The sequence below is a fragment of the Gadus chalcogrammus genome, chromosome 11 (genome assembly GCF_026213295.1).
Source record: "Gadus chalcogrammus isolate NIFS_2021 chromosome 11, NIFS_Gcha_1.0, whole genome shotgun sequence".
Classification (NCBI taxonomy): Eukaryota; Metazoa; Chordata; class Actinopteri; order Gadiformes; family Gadidae; genus Gadus; species Gadus chalcogrammus.
In genome coordinates this window covers 25810349-25833720 of record NC_079422.1, presented here as the reverse complement: position 1 = coordinate 25833720, position 23372 = coordinate 25810349, and the positions used below count along the sequence as shown (strand labels likewise).

The 23372-nt window shown below is 42.8% G+C and overlaps 1 protein-coding gene across 1 annotated transcript; it reads left to right on the top strand.

The window, feature by feature from the left end:
- The first annotated feature begins 790 nt into the window (after nucleotides 1-790).
- LOC130392366 (mucin-2-like) lies at nucleotides 791-23144 on the top strand. The gene is made up of 35 exons (XM_056602853.1): nucleotides 791-902; nucleotides 1132-1387; nucleotides 1566-1680; nucleotides 1810-1900; nucleotides 2035-2198; nucleotides 2304-2520; nucleotides 2664-2789; nucleotides 2876-2990; nucleotides 4662-4806; nucleotides 4969-5082; nucleotides 5200-5269; nucleotides 5382-5519; nucleotides 5759-5923; nucleotides 6120-6214; nucleotides 6310-6436; nucleotides 6544-6799; nucleotides 6989-7041; nucleotides 7217-7320; nucleotides 8357-8508; nucleotides 8610-8748; nucleotides 9088-9198; nucleotides 9318-9497; nucleotides 9802-10041; nucleotides 10149-10305; nucleotides 10452-10577; nucleotides 10797-11855; nucleotides 12351-12450; nucleotides 17076-17243; nucleotides 19474-19649; nucleotides 20247-20278; nucleotides 21018-21140; nucleotides 21256-21357; nucleotides 21624-21752; nucleotides 22555-22670; nucleotides 22934-23144. The coding sequence occupies exons 1-35, from the start codon at nucleotides 827-829 to the stop codon at nucleotides 23142-23144; spliced, it is 5748 nt and encodes a 1915-aa protein (XP_056458828.1). The 5' UTR covers nucleotides 791-826.
- Nucleotides 23145-23372: the final 228 nt, after the last annotated feature.

Here is a 23372-nt window from a genome sequence, read left to right as displayed (position 1 = left end):
TTGTGCAAATGTTTTTTTATTGATAACAACATTGGCATATACTGATCAAAACAGGACGGTACAAAAAAAAAGCCTATAATGCAATTAAACGATGGACATACAAAGATACGCCTTGAACATAGCAGTCAGGCTACTGCTTCTTTGTTTTGAGCCCAAAAAAATAAAAAAAATAAAAATAGTAATTTGCGGTAATCGCGCATTAAAAACTATTAACGCTGTTAAAATTGCTTTGCGTTAACGTCGTTAATAACGAGTTTAACTGACAGCTCTAATTTTAACATTATCAGAACACCGATGAAATTTTCTTGCCAACATATTGGCTTGGGCATGTAATGTACGACACTGTCTTAAACTGTCGTCATCGTCAGACATTTGATCTGTTATAAAGTGCCCGAGGTACTTAACTTTATAACAAACACAAAGCTCTTCCCCAGAAAAATAACATTGTGGTAAGTGGAGGTCCTTATCTCCCTTCGCCCTACATATGATCACACTGCTCTTATTTGTATTGTATTGCACATCATGTTTGACACCATATTCTGTACAAACATTTAACAACTGCACGCACGCACGCACGCACGCACGCACGCACGCACGCACGCACGCACGCACGCACGCACGCACGCACGCACGCACGCACGCACGCGCACACATGCATTCAATGGTCAGGGCTTCTGGTCCATGACTATCTATTTGCTCTATGCCCCAGCAAATAATCTAAAATAACCCTGAAAGGGGTGGGGGCAAAATATTGCGATCTCAATATAAAGAGGCCATCAGGGACCAGCATGTTAAATATCTTCTTGGCAATCCCATAGTGGGAAGGATGACGTGGACTCACTTTTGGTTGTGTTTCCTGGCACTGTCAGTTACCAACATCGCCAATGTCGAAGCAAGACAGGGTAAGATTTTTAATAATTTGTGATGTAACGATATTTACACATTCTACTTTTCTTGAATTCATTTTAAGCATCAACTATCGTCAATCCAGAACATTTTATCTGGATAAAAATGCTTTGTAAATAATGTTTTTTTTCTGACTTTAGCTCAAATATTGGTCACTGATGAAGAACCAGCCGGGTGTAGAACAACGGTGCCCAAAGTATTTTCTCTCTCACTTTGCCTCCACAGCTCTCAACCATGTCAACAGCATCTGCAGCACCTGGGGCCGGCACCACTTCAAGACGTTTGACGGGGACGTGTACCAGTTCCCCGGCTTGTGTGAATACAACCTGGTGTCCAACTGCCACGAGATGTACAGAGAATTCTCAGTGCACATCCAGAAGAGCCTGGTAGACGGCCACCCCACGGTCAACGAGCTGGTTGTCACCATCAACGACCTTGTGTTCCATCTGACTAAGAGGGCTGTCTCATTGAACGATGATCTGTGAGTGTCCCACTCGCTGAGACTGCTGCTGAGAAGCACCAAATCTGAGGGTCAAACACAAACCGTCCCACAATTGTTTATTGGAAACTGTTTACTGGACTTTGTTTTCTTTCTCCAACATCATATTTATTCATAAATGTAAAAGAAAACATGAACAAACATTTACTCTTTCCTATAGTATCAACTTGCCGTACTTAAATGCGGGGATTCAACTCGAACGGAATGCGGTTTACACCAAGCTCCAGGCCAAGGTCGGCCTGGTTGTAATGTGGAATGGTGATGATGCTGTGATGGTAAGACAGAAAGGACTAATTATTTACATTTAGTGTGTTAACAGTGTTTTATTTATACTTAGTGGGGAAGACACTTAATGTTTGTGTTTCTAATATGATTCAAACAATTCCTTTGTATGTCTTTATTAGGTGGAGCTGGATTCTGATTATCATAACCGCACTTGTGGCCTTTGTGGGGATTTCAATGGCGTTCCAGTCTACAATGAATTCATTCACCACGGTCCGTTTGTTATTTGTTCATTATGATTTAGTTCATCTAATTGACCTAGTGCACATGTGTAGGCCTAAAATAATATTATATTTTGTTCTTGTATGTATATGTGTTTGGCATCTAATTCTGCAAATCACCTTTAGATCGCAAAATCAACCCCATTGAGTTTGGCAATGGACAGAGAGTCCTTCGACCAAACGATGAGTGTGAGGACCCCTACGAGGAGGAAGAGCAGGAGCTGGACGCCCAGGACCTAGAATACCGGCAACTAGAAGACCAGGCGGTTGAGGTCCCCTGCAAGGAATTTGTATGTTTACAAAAATAAGTTGGTTGATTGTCAGTACATAAACTAGGGTCCAGGAAAAAATAAATAAAAAATATTTACAAACTTTCTTCCAATAATACCCCTTAGCGCCCAATATGCGAAAAGGTGATCCACTCTGAAGCCTGGAGCTCTTGTGCATCGCTGGTGGATCCGGCCCCATACACCCAGGCCTGTGTGCAGGACATGTGTGGATGTGGCAATAGCACCAATGACTTCTGCGTCTGCAGCACACTGGCAGAGTTCTCCCGCCAGTGTTCCCATGCCGGGGGTCAGCCGCCCAGCTGGAGGACGCCCCAGTTCTGCGGTAGAATATTCATCCTTGCAGTAACACAAAAAAAAACATTGAATTGAATCACTTTAATTTAATTTCATTTTCCAGAAGCAAAGGTTGAACTCTCAATCACCTTATTATGAATACAACATATAACACCTTTATTACCCTTACAGCTAAGATGTGCCCCTTCAACATGGTGTATGAAGAGAGTGGCTCTCCATGCATGTCTAGCTGCACGGTCTCAGACATCAGCTCGCTCTGTGAGGACCACAAAATGGATGGCTGCTTTTGTCCTGCGGGTAAGCCACCTTTACCCTTTATTATCAGAAAATATATCTATTTGTAAGATGCTTTCCCCTACAATTGTGACTTCCCTGTGTTTCAGGAACGGTGTGGGACAACATTTCACAGAGAGGTTGTGTCAGCCAGACTGAATGCCAGTGTAAACACGATAAAATCTACAACTCCGGGGAAGTTTACCGACAGGATAGTGAAGAATGGTAACTGAAAGTTAATCTTGAACGTTATTGGGGCAATTCAAATGTATAGGGCATGGCCCTATGCTATGTGGTTTTGTTAACAATCTCCAGTGGTGGACGAAGTGCTAAAAAAGTAAAAGTTGAGATACCTAGTGTAAAAAATTACTCCAGTAAAAGTATAAAAGTTCTTGGCTTCAAATGTACTTAAGTATCAAAAGTAAAAATAATTTGGTGTAATGTAGTTCCAATGTCTTACTATGTCCTTTATACAGTCAGTCAAATCATTTAAGGTTAAAAGAAACACTAAAAACACTCTTAATACAATGTTTTCTATTTGTGATATCTGATACTGATATCATTTGAAACTAGAAAATGCATTTCCTGCAGAAAATGTGGTTTGTGCTGTTGTGCAAAGTGAGGTTCAATATATATTTTTAGTTTGTTTTAGTAAAGCCACATAGATGTTGTGTGTGTGTGTGTGTGTGTGTGTGTGTGTGTGTGTGTGTGTGTGTGTGTGTGTGTGTGTGTGTGTGTGTGTGTGTGTGTGTGTGTGTGTGTGTGTGTGTGTGTGTGTGTGCACAGGGACAAAGCCACAGAAAATGTATGTTTGGTACATAAGCTAAACTCAAACACCCCTCAAAATAGTTATGCAGAAAATAATCTTTCATTTAAGTAGAAATTCAACTTGAAATAATCATACAAGAACTTAAAGAACATCCCCCTTACAGTCAATACCAGCTTGACTAAACATCATGAATCAAATCTCCTTATGACTGGCACAAAGGTTTGAGTGACAGATCTAATGTCCCTCCCTCGCCCCTAATTACTATTGGACATTAGCCGCGTTTACATGGACACTTCTGATCCGATTAGATTTCTAATTGGAATAGATCTATTCCTATCATGCAATCTGAATGTACCGTATATATGGCATTTACAAAAGTGGTAAGCGTACGTTCATATGTATGTCGCACACAACCGTTATGTTGGTCTGGACTTATATGATATATTTAAGGGAATTGTTGTACAGAACGCCGGTCATTATCGGGAAAATAAGCCCCGACAGGGCACCAGCTTTTCTATCCCGCATAGAATTGTATTCCGATCAGAGAATTGTATTCCAATTGAGGCATTTATATGATCCTTTTCTATTCCGATTGAGCTTTTCTTCCACTTCTAATCGGATCAGATGTGTTGATGTAAACGCGGCTATTGTTTTAGGGATTTAGCTTCTACCGGGAGTACACCTGGATATGTAGAAAGCACCTAGCCTCTAGCCATATAAACGGGGGTCCCCACAGACAAACGCCCGATATATAACAATCATATTTCCAATCGATTAATAATTTTAAAGCATAACGTAACCGTTTAGGCTTGACAAGGTGTTTCTAGGATAAACATTGACGTTGTTTAGGCTCCACGATGCCCGCAATGGTTAGCTTTGTCTATGGTCACGCATGCATGTCGTGAAAGGAACGTTGAAAGGAACAACAGGTTTTTGGAATGTAGTGGAGCAAAAAGTAAGATTTTCCCCCTACGAAATGCAGTTGAGTAAAAGTATAAAGTCTCACAAAATAATGATACTCAAGTAAAGTACAGATACGCTAAAAAGTTACTTAAGTACAGTAACGAATTACTTGTACTTTGGTACTGTCCACCACTGACAATCTCAAATACTTTTGCTTTTCGAAGTTTATGCCACGAGGGAAGATGGGACTGTAAGAGTCTTCCCAGTCCGGCTACTTGCGCAGTGGAAGAGGGTTCCCATGTGACTACTTTTGATGGGAAAGCCTACATTTTCCATGGGGATTGCGACTACATACTGGCCGAAAGCAAGGTAAAAGTTAGCTCATGTGCAACTTGTCATTTTATATTTGAAATGAGAATTTTTTAATCTAAAATCATTATATTTGACATTAGACTGTTTTAAATTACTTTTCTTTTTTGCATTTCATTAATTGATGGTCCTTTGAATGTACTCATACTATGTGGGATGCAGAATGATACCAGCCCCAAGTTCACCATCATGGTACAGCTGGTCCCATGTGTGAGCCAGGAGTTTGACACTTGTCTGAAGAGTGTGAAGGTCCTACTGAACAATGACAAAAACAACGTGAGTGCTGCTACTTATTATTTAATCTGGATGGAGGCTGTTGGATAAAGAATAACATTTGACCTGTGAATGATAATGTATGATTGTCATTTTGGTCATACCATGATATTTGTGCAGAGGCTAGCGTTCACTGCAGATGGCAAAGTGAGGCACAACATGCAGATCATCAGCTTGCCATACAACACAGGTTAGATAATGGTGAAAAACGATAACTAGCTGAACAGTGTTTTAAATTGGTTCAATTCTATCATTATTGTACTCATTTTGCACTAATTTTGCACATTTCTCTTGACTTGTAGGCGACATCAACATATTCCGGGCATCGTCGTTCCACATCCTGCTCCAGACCAGGTTTGGGTTACAGATTCAGGTCCAGCACGTTCCGCTCCTGCAAGTCTATGTGACCCTTGAACAGAGCTACAAAACAAAGACACGAGGTAAATCAACACATGGCTAATCTGAGGCTTGCTCAATTCTGATCTATAATATAGCTTCATGTGATGCATCATAATTGTACATGTTGTTTTTGTCACTCACACTGCTTTTGAGATGGTTATGATTCAGACAATAACATTCATAACTATTGCCTATAGAAATTGCACATCATATTCTGTCCACCCTTCTAGTCATCCATTCATTTTCATTTAATCCATTGAAACTGCTTCCTCTGATTCAGGTTTATGTGGAAACTATAACATGGTGCTGTCCGATGATATGAAGACGCGTCAAGGGATTGTGGAAGGCACTGCATCCTCTTTTGGGAATTCCTGGAAGTCTAGCACTACCTGCCCGGATAGAGATGAACGTCTGGAAAGCCCCTGTTCCGTCAGTGTGGAGAACGGTACGCTGTGTTGGTTATTAGCCGAGCTGTCTCTGCTAGCCTTCAGGAACATAGAACGTTTGCAGTCAGCCAGCTTTGATTTTGGTTCTTAGTTTGATTGATACATAATCCCAACCAGATAAACATCCACACTGATAGTGTCAGTTTTTGTTTCCAAATAATAATATTTATAATAATAATTTGAATCTTCCTGCAGAGCGATATGCTGAACATTGGTGCTCGATGTTAACACGTCCAGACGGCCCATTTACAAACTGTCATGCAATGGTCGATCCAGAACTGTACCACAAGGTATTATACAACAATACAGCAGGTTTATCTATCAATTAGATTAAATTTATGTTGCGGCCATTGTAATAGCTTTAACAATGTGTTGTCTTCATCAGAGATGTATCTACGCCACATGTAACTGTGAGAAAACCGAAGACTGCATGTGTGCCGTTTTCTCCTCCTACGCACGAGCTTGTGCTTCGAAAGGAGTTTTCCTGAGCGATTGGAGGGTGAACGTCTGTGGTAAGAGCTTAAGGACACGATGTGTGGTCTACCGTCAGAACGGTATTCATAATACCGTTACCACAAGTTTATTCACATAATTACATTCTAAAAACAATATTTACCAGATAAATACACAAGGGGCTGCCCGGAAAGCCAAAGCTTCTCCTACAAGCTGCAGCGCTGCCAGTGGACATGCAGGCAGCTGAGCTCAGAGCAGCAGAGCTGCACCTCTGACTTCCTGCCTGTGGACGGCTGCTCCTGCCCTGAGGGGACGTATCAGGAGGAACACGGTGCCTGTGTGCCCATGAACAAATGCCCCTGCTATCACAATGGAGTCCACATAAAGCCAGGCAAATCAATAAGCATCAAAGAGCAACACTGGTTAGTTGTGAACTAATTTCTCATCAAAATCCATTCGTCTTAGTATGCATCTGCCCTCCTGTTGTTGACTGTTCAATAGTTTCTTATTTTTCCTGTTGGCAAAGACTTCAAACAAAGAAAAGTATCAGAAGGTTGTGGATTATTATTTGTGAAAGTTGGAGATTATTAAAATAACACTTTTTTTTTTAGTTTGTGCTCCAATGGCAAGCTTCACTGTCATACTTGGAAGACATCATCACAAGGTACGCTTGTAGACATATTTGTGTGGCTTCTTAATCATTCATTAAATTGTATGTGTTGTATGTCTGTACTTTTGTGTGTGTGTGTGTGTGTGTGTGTGTGTGTGTGTGTGTGTGTGTGTGTGTTTCTGTTTGATTTCACCTGTATGTTAAGTCTACTTTTTATGTTTTTTCAAAGCCTGTCCGACTCCAAAAGTCTACCTTAACTGTTCGAGCACAGACGTCCGAGATGTGGGCGTGCAGTGTGCTCGGACATGTAGAAACACAGAGAGTGATAGTTGTGTGAGTACTATTCTTCATCTTAAGCTTTAGCAACTGAGAACACCATGAGAATCCTGTCAGAGATCGGCCACACTCACACTGGCAGATTTGAGCACGGTTAGGTGTGAAAACGGCCACGGCCACGGCCAGTTGGCCTAGTGTGAGTGCACCCTAACTAGGGGTGCAACGGATCATCATTGATCCGTGATCCGTTCGGATCATCTATTTCGGTTCGGCACACGCATGATCCGCGGATTGATTTATGAAAAAAAAATTTGCGCATGTTCAGTCCACACACAGCCGTAACCATTCCTGCTAGTTCCAGGGACAGAGCTACTTAACACGCTCTGGGTAAAAGTCCGCAACAGTTCCCTTTTCAATAAGCAAACAGTCCTATGGCTCGTTGTGATTTATTGTCCTCAGCGTACAACATGAAGAACAGTGGGCATGGAAAATAAAAGTAGGCTAGACTTCGGTGACTACTGTAAGGATAACTGCTGCCTCCAGTGCTACGTCTGTTTCCATACTCGCGCTGCCACACAAACCTGTCGCCTAGGTTACCACACAGACGTAACACGTAGCTGACATAGCTATTGCCAACATAAAGAAAAACACATCGAGCATGGCCACGCATTTACAGCGACATCACCCCGGTGTTTCACTGACAGGAGTGAAACCGAAAGCGGCTCAACAACCGCTCATCACCGCGGCATTTAAGCAGCCCCTTCTTCCACAATCAGACCGGGCTAAAGCAATCACAAACGCTATTTTTTTATTTTTTTTTGCTGATCCGAAAAATGATCCGATCCGTGACTCTTGATCCGAGGAACGATCCGAACCGTGAGTTTTTTGATCCGTTGCACCACTAACCCTAACTCTTGTTCCCATGGGATTTTAAGGACCTGGTTGAAAGCAATAGAACATTTCAACTAACACTTTTTCCATTGATTTCAATATCCCGGGTCCTGGAAAAATAAATAATAATACATTGATCATCAGAAAGGAATCATCAGTGATTGTGATGAACCGTGATTTTTATTGGTTTCAATGATCCCAGTACTTAACAGAATGTGAATCCGGCTGTCAATGCCCCAGTGGTCTCCTTGATGATGGCAAGGGCTCCTGTGTGAAGGAACATGAATGTCCATGCGAACATGATCGCACCCTCTACGCTTCTGGCTCTGAAATCAAAGATCAGTGCAACACCTGGTATGATGAGCCTGATATGTTTTTTTTTTATCTTTCAAGAAAATATCTAATGTGCTTAGTCTAAACTATTAAATGACCATCTTTCGACCTCTATCCCACAGTACATGTCGAAAGGGGAAATGGGAGTGTACGGAGAAGAAATGCCCAGGGACTTGCATCATTTATGGTAGTGGTCATTACAGAACCTTTGATCAGAGAACATATGGCTTTCAGGGGCAATGCGCCTACGTGGCCATCCAGGTAAAATCATGCATACAAACACAAAGATTGTTTCTTGTTCTTTTGCTCCTACTTTGTTTCAGTATAAATTTAGACTCCAATGCTGCATGCCGTTAGGACTAGGAGTGTAATGGAGTAAAATAACTCTATGAACGTCTATGATCAACTTGTCTTATTTAACCCGCTAAATTATTGTAATAAGACATTATTCATGAGCAATTATGTGCTAATATATGGTTGTTGCTTGCATGAGATAAAACTCTGGACTTTAATGTTGTACTCTACTCTGTATCGTGGGGATTCTCTGTAAACACAAGCATTGATGTTTACGTAGTTGTGATGTTCAATTATTTTTTTAAGAACACATGTGGCAACAAATCGGTAGAGGACATTTTCCGGGTTATTACAGAAAATATACCATGTGGAACTACTGGCACCACCTGCTCCAAATCTGTCAGGATTCAGCTGGGGGTAGGTCCTCATTGCAAGCATATTTATGTTAAGATGACTGTGTCTCAAAATAGCATCAGATGTGGTGAATACACTTGAGAGGATAACTATTTGTACTGATGTTATATTGCTTATTCCAGAATAAAGAAATTAAATTAGCAAAGGGAAAATACGAAATATTGGATCTGGCGATGGGCTCTGAGATCAAGTACACAATCAGACCTGTTGGGATGTATCTGGCTGTAGAAGCTTCACTCGGGATCACAGTTCTATGGGACCGCAAAACCACCATCCGGATCCTTCTGGAACCACAGCACAGTGTGAGTAGCACTTTAGTTAGGGCTGTGGAGTACAAACTGTTTAGCTGTTTAACATCAGAGCTTTTTGATTTTGCTTCAGTCATAATACCTTTTAGATAAAAATGACAAAGATACAAATGAGTATTCTAAATTAAGATTAGACGATATTAATTTTTTAGTTTTCTTTTTGTGTGTTCATTTTGTAGTGCATAATGTAAAGTGGCTGATGTATTTTTGATGGCTGTACATTTAATGATGCAGACAACAATACAACAAAATAAGAAAATAATTTATTTTTATTAATGTCTGTATTTCTACTCTAAAGGCGGGGGTTTGCGGTCTTTGTGGAGACTTTAATGGAGATGTCCAGAATGACTTCACTACCCAGAGTCAGATGGTAGTGAGCAGCCCCCTTGAGTTTGCAAACAGCTGGAAGGCTTTAAGCTCTTGCCTGGATGCCGAAGCAAGCGCTGATTCTTGTGCGCTGCAGCCCCATCGCCACAACTGGGCCCAGATACAGTGTAGCATTATAAAGAGCGTCACCTTCCACGACTGTCACAAAAAGGTTGGTCAAAATATATATATTTTTTTTCCTGCATGGCATTGACATTGTTTCCAAATTTCAACTCCAAAACAAATATTACCATCATTTACTTTTGAATGCCTGCACAGGTGAATCCTACTCCGTTTTATGAAAACTGTGTAAAAGACTCGTGCGCCTGCGACAGTGGAGGAGACTGCGAGTGCTTCTGCACAGCAGTTGCAGCCTACGCCCAGGCTTGTAATGAAGTCAGTGTGTGCGTTGCCTGGAGAACCCCGGAAATATGCCGTAAGTTAACGCTTACTAATGAGGAAAACACTTCCGGGGTAAAACTTTGTGGTTGTAATTGTTGTTATTGCAAATCAATAGAACCAAGGACACACTGGGCAAAACACAAACCTCTGATAACATCTTGTTTGGTTTTTCCCACTTAGCCGTATTTTGTGACTACTACAATGAAGGGGAATTATGTGAGTGGCACTACAAGCCTTGCCATGAACCTTGTTACGAGACCTGCCGGAATCCACACGGATGCAACAATTCAATACCAAACCTGGAAGGTAGGAAACCTTTTGAAAGCCTGTTGGCTTGCCTTCGTACATTAGCCTTTCGTAAGGCAAATGTTAAATTGAAGGGCATAAATCGGATGAAAAAAATACTTAAGGTGACAAAATGTCACTAGGAAATGCATTTTTTTGAAAATAATCCCATATATAATATGACAGAGGAACTCTCTGAATATGTCAATAATAGCCTTTTAATTCTTTTTTTTCTTACAGGCTGTTACCCTGTGTGCCCAGAAGATAAGCCCATATTTGATGAAGATAAAGGAATATGTGTCGAGAGCTGTGATGGATGCATTTACAATGGAACATATTACAATGACAATGATGTCATTTACAATGTGACGGACAATTTAGGAATGTGCTATTATGCTATTTGCAAAAATGGAAAAGTGATAGAGACAAATGATCCCTGTCCAACTCCCGAACCAATAATATCCACAACAACAACAGCATTCATTACCTCAACTACAACACCAACATCATCACCAGCAACCACACCTAGACCAACTACACCCTTAGTCACAACATCAACTAATACACCTCAAACAACTACGACAAGTAGTTCCACGACTGAACCAACCACTACTCCAACAACTACATCTACAACAACTGCACCACCAAGTACACCTGTTGTAACACCCACCCCTGTTGTCACAACAACAACGACTCCCACACAAGAAACAACCTCAGTTACGACAACTCCATCCACCACAACTGAAGGAACAACCGGAATCCCCTCAACGACCCCCTGCGAGGAAAAGTGTGAATGGACACAATGGTTTGATGTGGACAGCAGTACGGACGGCAGTGACTGGGAAACGTACGAGAACATTACAAACAGTGGAGAGAAGATATGTCAAAAACCAAGGAACATTACATGCAGATCGACAAAGGCTCCTGATAAAAGCTTTGATGACTTTGTCAAGGAAACGGGACAAGTTGTCTCTTGTGATATCGACTATGGTTTGATATGCAAAAAGAAGGATCAGGATAGCCGACCTTACAAGTGCTTTAACTACCAGATCAAGGTGGATTGTTGTGTGCCATGCACATCACCTACTACACCTCAATCGACAAGAAGTACCACGACTGAACCAACCACTACTCCAACAACTACATCTACAGCAACTGCTCCACCAAGTACACCTGTTGTAACACCAACCACTGTTTTCACGACGTCAACTACTACACCTAAAACAACTACGACAAGTAGTTCCACGACTGAACCAACCACTACTCCAACAACTACATCTACAACAACTGCTCCACCAAGTACACCTGTTGTAACACCAACCACTGTTGTCACGACATCAACTACTACACCTAAAACAACTACAACAAGTAGTTCCACGACTGAACCAACCACTACTCCAACAACTACATCTACAACAACTGCTCCACCAAGTACACCTGTTGTAACACCAACCACTGTTGTCACGACATCAACTACTACACCTAAAACAACTACGACAAGTAGTTCCACGACTGAACCAACCACTACTCCAACAACTACATCTACAACAACTGCTCCACCAAGTACACCTGTTGTAACACCAACCACTGTTGGCACGACATCAACTACTACACCTAAAACAACTACGACCAGTAGTTCCACGACTGAACCAACCACTACTCCAACAACTACATCTACAACAACTGCTCCACCAAGTACACCTGTTGTAACACCAACCACTGTTGGCACGACAACTACGACTCCCACACAAGAAACAACCTCAGTTACGACAACTCCATCCACCACAACTGAAGGAACAACCGGAATCCCCTCAACGACCCCCTGCGAGGAAAAGTGTGAATGGACAAAATGGTTTGATGTGGACAGCAGTACGGACGGCAGTGACTGGGAAACGTACGAGAACATTACAAACAGTGGAGAGAAGATATGTCAAAAACCAAGGAACATTACATGCAGATCGACAAAGGCTCCTGATAAAAGCTTTGATGACTTTGTCAAGGAAACGGGACAAGTTGTCTCTTGTGATATCGACTATGGTTTGATATGCAAAAAGAAGGATCAGTATAGCCGACCTTACAAGTGCTTTAACTACCAGATCAAGGTGGATTGTTGTGTGCCATGCACATCACCTACTACACCTCAATCGACAAGAAGTACCACGACTGAACCAACCACTACTCCAACAACTACATCTACAGCAACTGCTCCACCAAGTACACCTGTTGTAACACCAACCACTGTTGTCACGACGTCAACTACTACACCTAAAACAACTACGACAAGTAGTTCCACGACTGAACCAACCACTACTCCAACAACTACATCTACAACAACTGCTCCACCAAGTACACCTGTTGTAACACCAACCACTGTTGTCACGACATCAACTACTACACCTAAAACAACTACGACAAGTAGTTCCACGACTGAACCAACAACTACTCCAACAACTACATCTACAACAACTGCTCCACCAAGTACACCTGTTGTAACACCAACCACTGTTGTCACGACATCAACTACTACACCTAAAACAACTACGACAAGTAGTTCCACGACTGAACCAACCACTACTCCAACAACTACATCTACAACAACTGCTCCACCAAGTACACCTGTTGTAACACCAACCACTGTTGGCACGACAACTACGACTCCCACACAAGAAACAACCTCAGTTACGACAACTCCATCCACCACAACTGAAGGAACAACCGGAATCCCCTCAACGACCCCCTGCGAGGAAAAGTGTGAATGGACAAAATGGTTTGATGTGGACAGCAGTACGGACGGCAGTGACTGGGAAACGTACGAGAACATTACAAACAGTGGAGAGAAGATATGTCAAAAACCAAGGAACATTACATGCAGATCGACAAAGGCTCCTGATAAAAGCTTTGATGACTTTGTCAAGGAAACGGGACAAGTTGTCTCTTGTGATATCGACTATGGTTTGATATGCAAAAAGAAGGATCAGTATAGCCGACCTTACAAGTGCTTTAACTACCAGATCAAGGTGGATTGTTGTGTGCCATGCACATCACCTACTACACCTCAATCGACAAGAAGTACCACGACTGAACCAACCACTACTCCAACAACTACATCTACAGCAACTGCTCCACCAAGTACACCTGTTGTAACACCAACCACTGTTGTCACGACGTCAACTACTACACCTAAAACAACTACGACAAGTAGTTCCACGACTGAACCAACCACTACTCCAACAACTACATCTACAACAACTGCTCCACCAAGTACACCTGTTGTAACACCAACCACTGTTGTCACGACGTCAACTACTACACCTAAAACAACTACGACAAGTAGTTCCACGACTGAACCAACCACTACTCCAACAACTACATCTACAACAACTGCTCCACCAAGTACACCTGTTGTAACACCAACCACTGTTGTCACGACATCAACTACTACACCTAAAACAACTACGACAAGTAGTTCCACGACTGAACCAACCACTACTCCAACAACTACATCTACAACAACTGCTCCACCAAGTACACCTGTTGTAACACCAACCACTGTTGGCACGACAACTACGACTCCCACACAAGAAACAACCTCAGTTACGACAACTCCATCCACCACAACTGAAGGAACAACCGGAATCCCCTCAACGACCCCCTGCGAGGAAAAGTGTGAATGGACAAAATGGTTTGATGTGGACAGCAGTACGGACGGCAGTGACTGGGAAACGTACGAGAACATTACAAACAGTGGAGAGAAGATATGTCAAAAACCAAGGAACATTACATGCAGATCGACAAAGGCTCCTGATAAAAGCTTTGATGACTTTGTCAAGGAAACGGGACAAGTTGTCTCTTGTGATATCGACTATGGTTTGATATGCAAAAAGAAGGATCAGGATAGCCGACCTTACAAGTGCTTTAACTACCAGATCAAGGTGGATTGTTGTGTGCCATGCACATCACCTACTACACCTCAATCGACAAGAAGTACCACGACTGAACCAACCACTACTCCAACAACTACATCTACAGCAACTGCTCCACCAAGTACACCTGTTGTAACACCAACCACTGTTGTCACAACGTCAACTACTACACCTAAAACAACTACGACAAGTAGTTCCACGACTGAACCAACCACTACTCCAACAACTACATCTACAACAACTGCTCCACCAAGTACACCTGTTGTAACACCAACCACTGTTGTCACGACATCAACTACTACACCTAAAACAACTACGACAAGTAGTTCCACGACTGAACCAACAACTACTCCAACAACTACATCTACAACAACTGCTCCACCAAGTACACCAGTTGTAACACCAACCACTGTTGTCACGACGTCAACTACTACACCTAAAACAACTACGACAAGTAGTTCCACGACTGAACCAACCACTACTCCAACAACTACATCTACAACAACTGCTCCACCAAGTACACCTGTTGTAACACCAACCACTGTTGTCACGACATCAACTACTACACCTAAAACAACTACGACAAGTAGTTCCACGACTGAACCAACCACTACTCCAACAACTACATCTACAACAACTGCTCCACCAAGTACACCTGTTGTAACACCAACCACTGTTGTCACGACATCAACTACTACACCTAAAACAACTACGACAAGTAGTTCCACGACTGAACCAACCACTACTCCAACAACTACATCTACAACAACTGCTCCACCAAGTACACCTGTTGTAACACCAACCACTGTTGTCACGACATCAACTACTACACCTAAAACAACTACGACAAATAGTTCCACGACTGAACCAACCACTACTCCAACAACTACATCTACAACAACTGCTCCACCAAGTACACCTGTTGTAACACCGACCACTGTTGTCACGACATCTACTACACCTAAAACAACTACGACAAGTAGTTCCACGACTGAACCAACCACTACTCCAACAACTACATCTACAACAACTGCTCCACCAAGTACACCTGTTGTAACACCAACCACTGTTGGCACGACATCAACTACTACACCTAAAACAACTACGACAAGTAGTTCCACGACTGAACCAACCACTACTCCAACAACTACATCTACAACAACTGCTCCACCAAGTACACCTGTTGTAACACCAACCACTGTTGTCACGACATCAACTACTACACCTAAAACAACTACGACAAGTAGTTCCACGACTGAACCAACCACTACTCCAACAACGACATCTACAACAACTAGTCCACCAAGTACACCTTTTGTAACACCAACCACTGTTGTCACGACATCAACTACTACACCTAAAACAACTACGACAAGTAGTTCCACGACTGAACCAACCACTACTCAAACATCTACATCTACAACAACTGCTCCACCAAGTACACCTGTTGTAACACCAACCACTGTTGTCACAACATCAACTACTACACCTAAAACAACTACGACAAGTAGTTCCACGACTGAACCAACCACTACTCCAACAACTACATCTACAACAACTGCTCCACCAAGTACACCTGTTGTAACACCAACCACTGTTGTCACGACATCAACTACTACACCTAAAACAACTACGACAAGTAGTTCCACGACTGAACCAACCACTACTCCAACAACTACATCTACAACAACTGCTCCACCAAGTACACCTGTTGTAACACCAACCACTGTTGTCACGACCTCAACTACTACACCTAAAACAACTACGACAAGTAGTTCCACGACTGAACCAACCACTACTCCAACAACTACATCTACAACAACTGCTCCACCAAGTACACCTGTTGTAACACCAACCACTGTTGTCACGACCTCAACTACTACACCTAAAACAACTACGACAAGTAGTTCCACGACTGAACCAACCACTACTCCAACAACTACATCTACAACAACTGCTCCACCAAGTACACCTGTTGTAACACCAACCACTGTTGTCACGACATCAACTACTACACCTAAAACAACTACGACAAGTAGTTCCACGACTGAACCAACCACTACTCCAACAACTACATCTACAACAACTGCTCCACCAAGTACACCTGTTGTAACACCAACCACTGTTGTCACGACATCAACTACTACACCTAAAACAACTACGACAAGTAGTTCCACGACTGAACCAACCACTACTCCAACAACTACATCTACAACAACTGCTCCACCAAGTACACCTGTTGTAACACCAACCACTGTTGTCACGACATCAACTACTACACCTAAAACAACTACGACAAGTAGTTCCACGACTGAACCAACCACTACTCCAACAACTACATCTACAACAACTGCTCCACCAAGTACACCTGTTGTAACACCAACCACTGTTTTCACGACGTCAACTACTACACCTAAAACAACTACGACAAGTAGTTCCACGACTGAACCAACCACTACTCCAACAACTACATCTACAACAACTGCTCCACCAAGTACACCTGTTGTAACACCAACCACTGTTGTCACGACATCAACTACTACACCTAAAACAACTACGACAAGTAGTTCCACGACTGAACCAACTGCAACCGTAGTAACAACTACAGAGACAACAAGTCCACCTGTTTCAACAACTACTCCACCTACTCCAACGGTCATCTCAACGACTACATCCACTACAACACCCACTGTACCACCCAGTTCAACTGTTGCAACATCAACCCCCGTTATCACTTCACCTACTACACCTCTAACTACAAGAGGTACCACAACTGAACCCACCACCTCTCCAACTGTCATCTCAACAACTACAACGACAACTGCACCACCAAGTACAACAATTGTAACACCAACCCCTGTTGTCACGACATCACCTACACCTCAGACAACTATGACGAGTAGTTCCACGACTGAACCAACCACCGCTCCAACCGTCATCACAACACACGAGTCAATTGTTACTGGCATTGTAACAACTACCACCGGTCCATCTACGGCACCGCTTGGACTCCCTTCTGCCTCAAGTACTACTGAAACAACAAACACCGTTGTCCTCAGTACCACTACTGTAACAATCCCAACTACAACTACAGGATGTGTCTGTATTGTTGATGGCAAGAATTATAAACCTGGTAAGAAAATGCTGCTTGTATATTGTTAACATTCTGGCATTGCTCTCTTCTACAGAAGGGAATGATGAGGGAGGAACTGTTTGTGTTCTTTATTTCTATATTTTATAGTTCATGTATTTTACATAGCATGAATGAAAATGCATGAACATTCATTGTAGCTTTATATTTTTATAAAGAGCAACATTTGATTGACACTCCTTTGATACAATCCTTGGATTGAGTTAATTAAGTTAGTTGATTCTTACTTTGTATTTTCAGGTGAGACAATATACGACAGGAAACATATTGGATCAGGGATTTGTCTCAGCATGATATGTTCGGCTATTTGCGAACTTCGAAACCAAACAGAACCTTGCAACTCTACACCCTCATCAACACCTTCCCCTCCAACAATCCCACCTCCTCCCACCTGCCCCGAGTGGGATCTATTGGTAAGGACGGTCTTGCATCCAGTTCATAACAACATAACAATTTCTCCGAACACAGGGATAGAGTTTTTACATCTTTGTTTTCAGACTCATGCGCTATATATTTATTTATGATTCTTTGACCCTTTCCCTCTCATCTTTTTTGGTGTCAGCAAAACGAGACATTTGTGCTGTGTGATTGCAAAATGGCCAAATGCATTGAGAACACATCGATTGAAATAGTACCATATATATGCCCCCCACTGGAAGAAATCTCCTGTGCCAGTGGAAAGAAACCAGTTCTTATAGACGATGAATACGGATGCTGCAAGTATTACACATGCCCATGTGAGTTCCATGACAAGCCTTTTTACGTAGGAACTCTTGACTCTACTCATTTCCTGCTTCACCAATGCTTGATAAGAAAAATAAATTTTCTGTGTGTTGTTGCAGGTGAATGTGAAGGCTGGGGAGACCCACATTACATTACGTTTGATGGCGTCTTCTACAGTTATCAAGGAAACTGCACATATGTCTTAATGGAAGAGATCACACCAAAGCATAATTTGAAGGTTATTGTAGACAATGTGTACTGTGAGGCCGGCGAAGACGTTTCTTGTCCTCGCTCAATTATCGTGTCGTATCGCTCACAAGTAATCACTCTCAAGAGTCATAACCTTATGGGAGCAGCCAAGATGGAGGTAAAAATACACATTTATCCATGGATATAAATGTAAACAGGAGCCAGAATTTGTTTCACCTGAGAAGACTCTTCAAGGTTTTGATGATGCTTTTCTTACATTTGTTTTTAACATAGGTTCTCAGTAGCGGAGTGACTGTAAAAGTGCCTTATTACCATCAAGGGATAAAGGTACTTAGTACTGGATTGTCCTTGATCTTGGAGATCCCTACTCTGCAAGTGGTCATCACATTTGGAATTACAGGATTTAGTATAAGCCTGCCACCTCGGGAATTCGTCAACAACACAAAGGGGCATTGTGGTAAGGATCCCCTAACCCCAAGCACCGATATGGTACATCTGGAGTTGGGTCGCACATTCTAAGTTTTATATTTACAGGAACATGCAACAACAACGAGGCTGATGATTGTATGTTGCCTGGAGGCCAGCTGATACAGAATTGTGAAGTAATGGCTGACTTCTATCTTGTGGAAGACTTGCACAAGCCATCCTGCCATGCTCCATCCGTAATACCAACCGATTCGCCCTTACCCCCACTGCCACTAACCACATGCAAACCAGACTCTGTGTGTGGAGTTCTTCTGGGCAGGTACGTGCATCCTGTACAACAGTTATGCATCACTTCATTCATTGATATACTATCCATTGTAAATCAAGTGAATTTGAATTGACCTACCCTAGCCCTGTCTGTCAGATAAAATGAGGCTGGCGGATCCTAAGCATCTCTCTTGGGTTGTGCCCCTTCTCCCCGCAGTCTATTCGAAGCATGCCATGCCATTGTCTCACCGGACAAATTCTACCAGGGTTGCGTCTTCGATAGCTGCCATGTCGCCAACCCAGTGGTGCAGTGCACCAGCTTGCAGGTGTACGCTGCCGCCTGTGCACAGGCCGGGGTCTGCCTGTACTGGAGGAATCACACCTCTCTGTGTCGTAAGGGCACACTAGCATGATTGTGCAACCGTGACAAAGACAAACTGTCCAGACGGTTTAGCTAGGACGCTTTTCCTGATATCGTTTCTCTCTTTTTTCCGACGCAGCCAGTAACTGCCCAGCAGACAAAGTCTATAAACCATGTGGTCCTGCAGAGCAGCAAACCTGTGAAGACAAGTACGATTTCATTAAAACATGGATTGACTGTGGAGCATATGTTTCAATAGCAATCAATAAATAATCGACCATGCCATTGTCAATAAATGCCATTGTCAATCAATGATTGATTTGATCATATTGAAATAACATAGCATACACATCTGAATGTGTTTGTCAATAGTCTTTTTTAATTGATGCCGAAGGTGAACACACCCACCCATTCAAACCTTTGTGTGTCACAGACCTGGCGAAACTCAAATGAACTTTACCACTGAGGGGTGCTTTTGTCCTGATGGCATGAAGCTCTTCAACAAGGAGTCAAACATATGTGTTGATAAATGTGGTAAGTTTGACAGTATAGTATATACCCAGGTTAGCATTTCCCTGATCATAAACTGCCAGCCACGCTGCTCTCATACGCTGCGTGTGTTCCTGTAGGATGTTTGGATTCAGAGGGCGTTCCCCGCGAGGTGAGCAAAAAATAATCCTTAAATTCCTGAAGTGAAATTCTTTATTTTCTGAAATATGATGCATTGATGCAAATCCCATGTGCTGTCCTTTGCTTACAGTTTAATGAGACATTTGATCAAAACTGCCAAACTTGCATTTGCGAGGAATCCACCAAGTCTGTGACATGCAAGCCCAAAGACTGCCCTGCAATTCCAGCGGAAAGCTGCACCAAACCAGGGTTCATACTGGTGAATCAAACCCAGCCAGCAGACAGATGTTGTCTTCACTATGTTTGCCGTAAGACACACCAGTGAAAGGGATACATAACGCTGTCCATTTTCATACCGGATTAACACTGAGTTTTTCTAATGTACTTCTTCTTCACTACTTTTTGTAGAATGTGACAGCAGCACTTGTCCAGTCGGCAACCTGAGCTGCAATGTTGGATACATACCAGAAGTCTCTGTGCCAACGGGACATTGTTGCCCGACGCGGCATTGCTGTAAGTGTGTCATATTCATTGACCTTGACTGGTCGTTGTTTTACATCTTCAATACATACCCCAACACGGAGGACAATGCTTCCATTGCTTTGGTTTTCTATTGACTACATTTGTTCCCCATTGTTTCCCAGTGCCTAAAGAAGTTTGTGTGCACAAAGAAATGGAATACCAGGTAATCAATTGGAGTACAGCTTATTAGGATGTACTGTAGACATCTGCTCCTGTGTGTGATTGTGAAGTGTCTATTCCCTCTCCAGGTCGGTTCCCAAGTCCCAGTCGTCAAGTGTCAGAACTGCACTTGTTCCGGGCAGGTGATAAAAGCTTCAGGTCTGCGAGAGATAACCTGTGAGATGCTGGCATGTGACCAGAACTGTGGTCTGGTAAGTCTCTCTCTCTCTCTCCCTCTCCCTCTCTCCATATATGCACCTGTAACGTTATGTCAATGTTTTCTATAGTCCTCTTTGCAGAGAAGGATGTGTCTTGTTCTGTTTGCAGGGATACAAGTACGTTTCAGACAAGAGCCTTGAGGAGTGTTGTGGGAGGTGCCTGCAGACCCACTGTGTTGTCCACAGAAACATAACACAGGAGCTGCTTAAGGTCAAGGTTTTACTGCCCACAAATGATCAATGTCGTACACAGATGAGGAAACAGTGTCCCTCTAAACCATCACCTTTTGTGTGTGTGTGTGTGTGTGTGTGTGTGTGTGTGTGTGTGTGTGTGTGTGTGTGTGTGTGTGTGTGTGTGTGTGTGTGTGTGTGTGTGTGTGTGTGTGTGTGTATGTGTCTGCATGTGTCTTTGGGCTCCCGTGTGTGTGTGTGTGTTTGTGTTTGTGTGCGTGGTCATGTGGGTGTGTGTGCGTATAGGAAGGAGAAAAGTGGTCCCCACCGGGGAACATGTGTGAGTCTTATACTTGTGTGAAGATTGGAGAGACGCTCACAACAATCATGTCCAACACGGTGTGTCCGCACTTCCAGCAGAGCAACTGTTACCCTGTGAGTACAGCTGAAGGCACATTCACTGCAATCCGTCATAGATTGAAAATCATTATATTTACATTTACATGTAGGGCGTTTAGCAGACGATTCTGTCCAAACCGACTTACTATAAGTACATTTATCAGAAGAAGGAGAAACAACAATATATCGCTGTCGGTACGTTAATGATTATCATAAAACCAAGTGCCAAGCACTAACAATCTCTAGGTTAACCCATTCCCTGTATACAACAAAGATAGTTAGGATGAGATGCGACATAATTGTAAGGACTATAACTACGTACGACATAAAATAAGTGCGTACATTAAGTGCCAGGACGTACAACATACAATAAGTGCGTACATTAAGTGCCAGGACGTACAACATAAAATAAGTGCGTACATTAAGTGCCAGGAACTACAACATACAATAAGTGCGTACATTAAGTGCCAGGACGTACAACATACAATAAGTGCATACATTAAGTGCCAGGACGTACAACATGCAATAAGAAGGAGGGTGGGGAGGGGGTGCCGAGTCTAGATGAAATCTGAACATCACACTATAGTAAGTATTGTAAAAGGCCCACCAGCTGAAATAAGTCCCATTGAAGCCTCATCCTGGGAATGGTTTGGACTAATGTTCTCTCTATACTCTTTAGGATACAGTTCAGACGGCTGCAAATGGCTGCTGTAAGATCTGTGAGTATAACGCCACTGTTTGCACAAGCTTAGTTACGATGTGCCATGTCCCTTCTGATGAGTTGGCTGAGGCATGGAAATAACCCCTCTGGGGCCCCTCTGTGAAACAAGGCGTGCAGATGGACAAGGGGTGTAAGCGAGGCTCTATGAGACAGCGGATCACGCACAACGGGTGCCAGGCCCGGGAGGACGTTGACATGCCCTATTGTGAGGGGTCCTGCAACACCTTCGCCAGGTAACGCCACTTCAATGATACTTTAATAATGAGAATAATAAATGACATTTATATAGCGCTTAATATGGTACTCTAAGACGCTTTACATATTGCCCTATCAAAACTATGTAAAACAGACTTTGCTCACAAATTCCATATATTAAATTAAAATTACCATCAGTTAGGGTTAAATTCTGGCTGGGGGGCAAGCACCCTAATCACTAGCCCCGCCTCCTGACCCATAGGCTAACCCTCACGCTTATGTTTCCATTTGGCCATTTTAGGTACGAGGAAAAGGCCGCCGGTTTGGAGCACACGTGCGCGTGCTGCCGGGAGTCGCGCTTCAGCAACCGCACGGTGGAGCTGGAGTGTCTGAACGGAGACCTGGTGCCGTACACCTACGTCCACGTGGAGGAGTGCAGCTGCGGAAAGACCGACTGCGACCGGGCGGCCCGGCTGCCAGCTCGCAAGAGACGGGCCAACATAGGAGTTTAAATGATGGAAACGACCCAAAAGACGCCCACCGTTACGCTCAGGCTATGCTAAAACCTTTTTTGATGTTTTTATTTGAAAGCGAATCACTTTAATGTTTGTCAAAAAATGTCTAATGCAAATTAATAAATTAACAATGCAACTTCTGTCTATGTCTTTGACTTTTTATTTAAATGTTAGGTTGTTGTTATGGCAGGGTAGCTTTAGGGCCTCTATGGATTCTCTTCTTCC

Excerpts from the sequence above, each read along its gene's own strand:
- LOC130392366 (XM_056602853.1), top strand. The coding sequence starts at position 827 with ATGACGTGGACTCACTTTTGGTTGTGTTTCCTGGCACTGTCAGTTACC. Across the intron at positions 2,991-4,661 it reads CGACAGGATAGTGAAGAATG|TTTATGCCACGAGGGAAGAT; the intron begins GTAACTGAAAGT and ends TGCTTTTCGAAG. Across the intron at positions 10,578-10,796 it reads TTCAATACCAAACCTGGAAG|GCTGTTACCCTGTGTGCCCA; the intron begins GTAGGAAACCTT and ends TTTTTCTTACAG.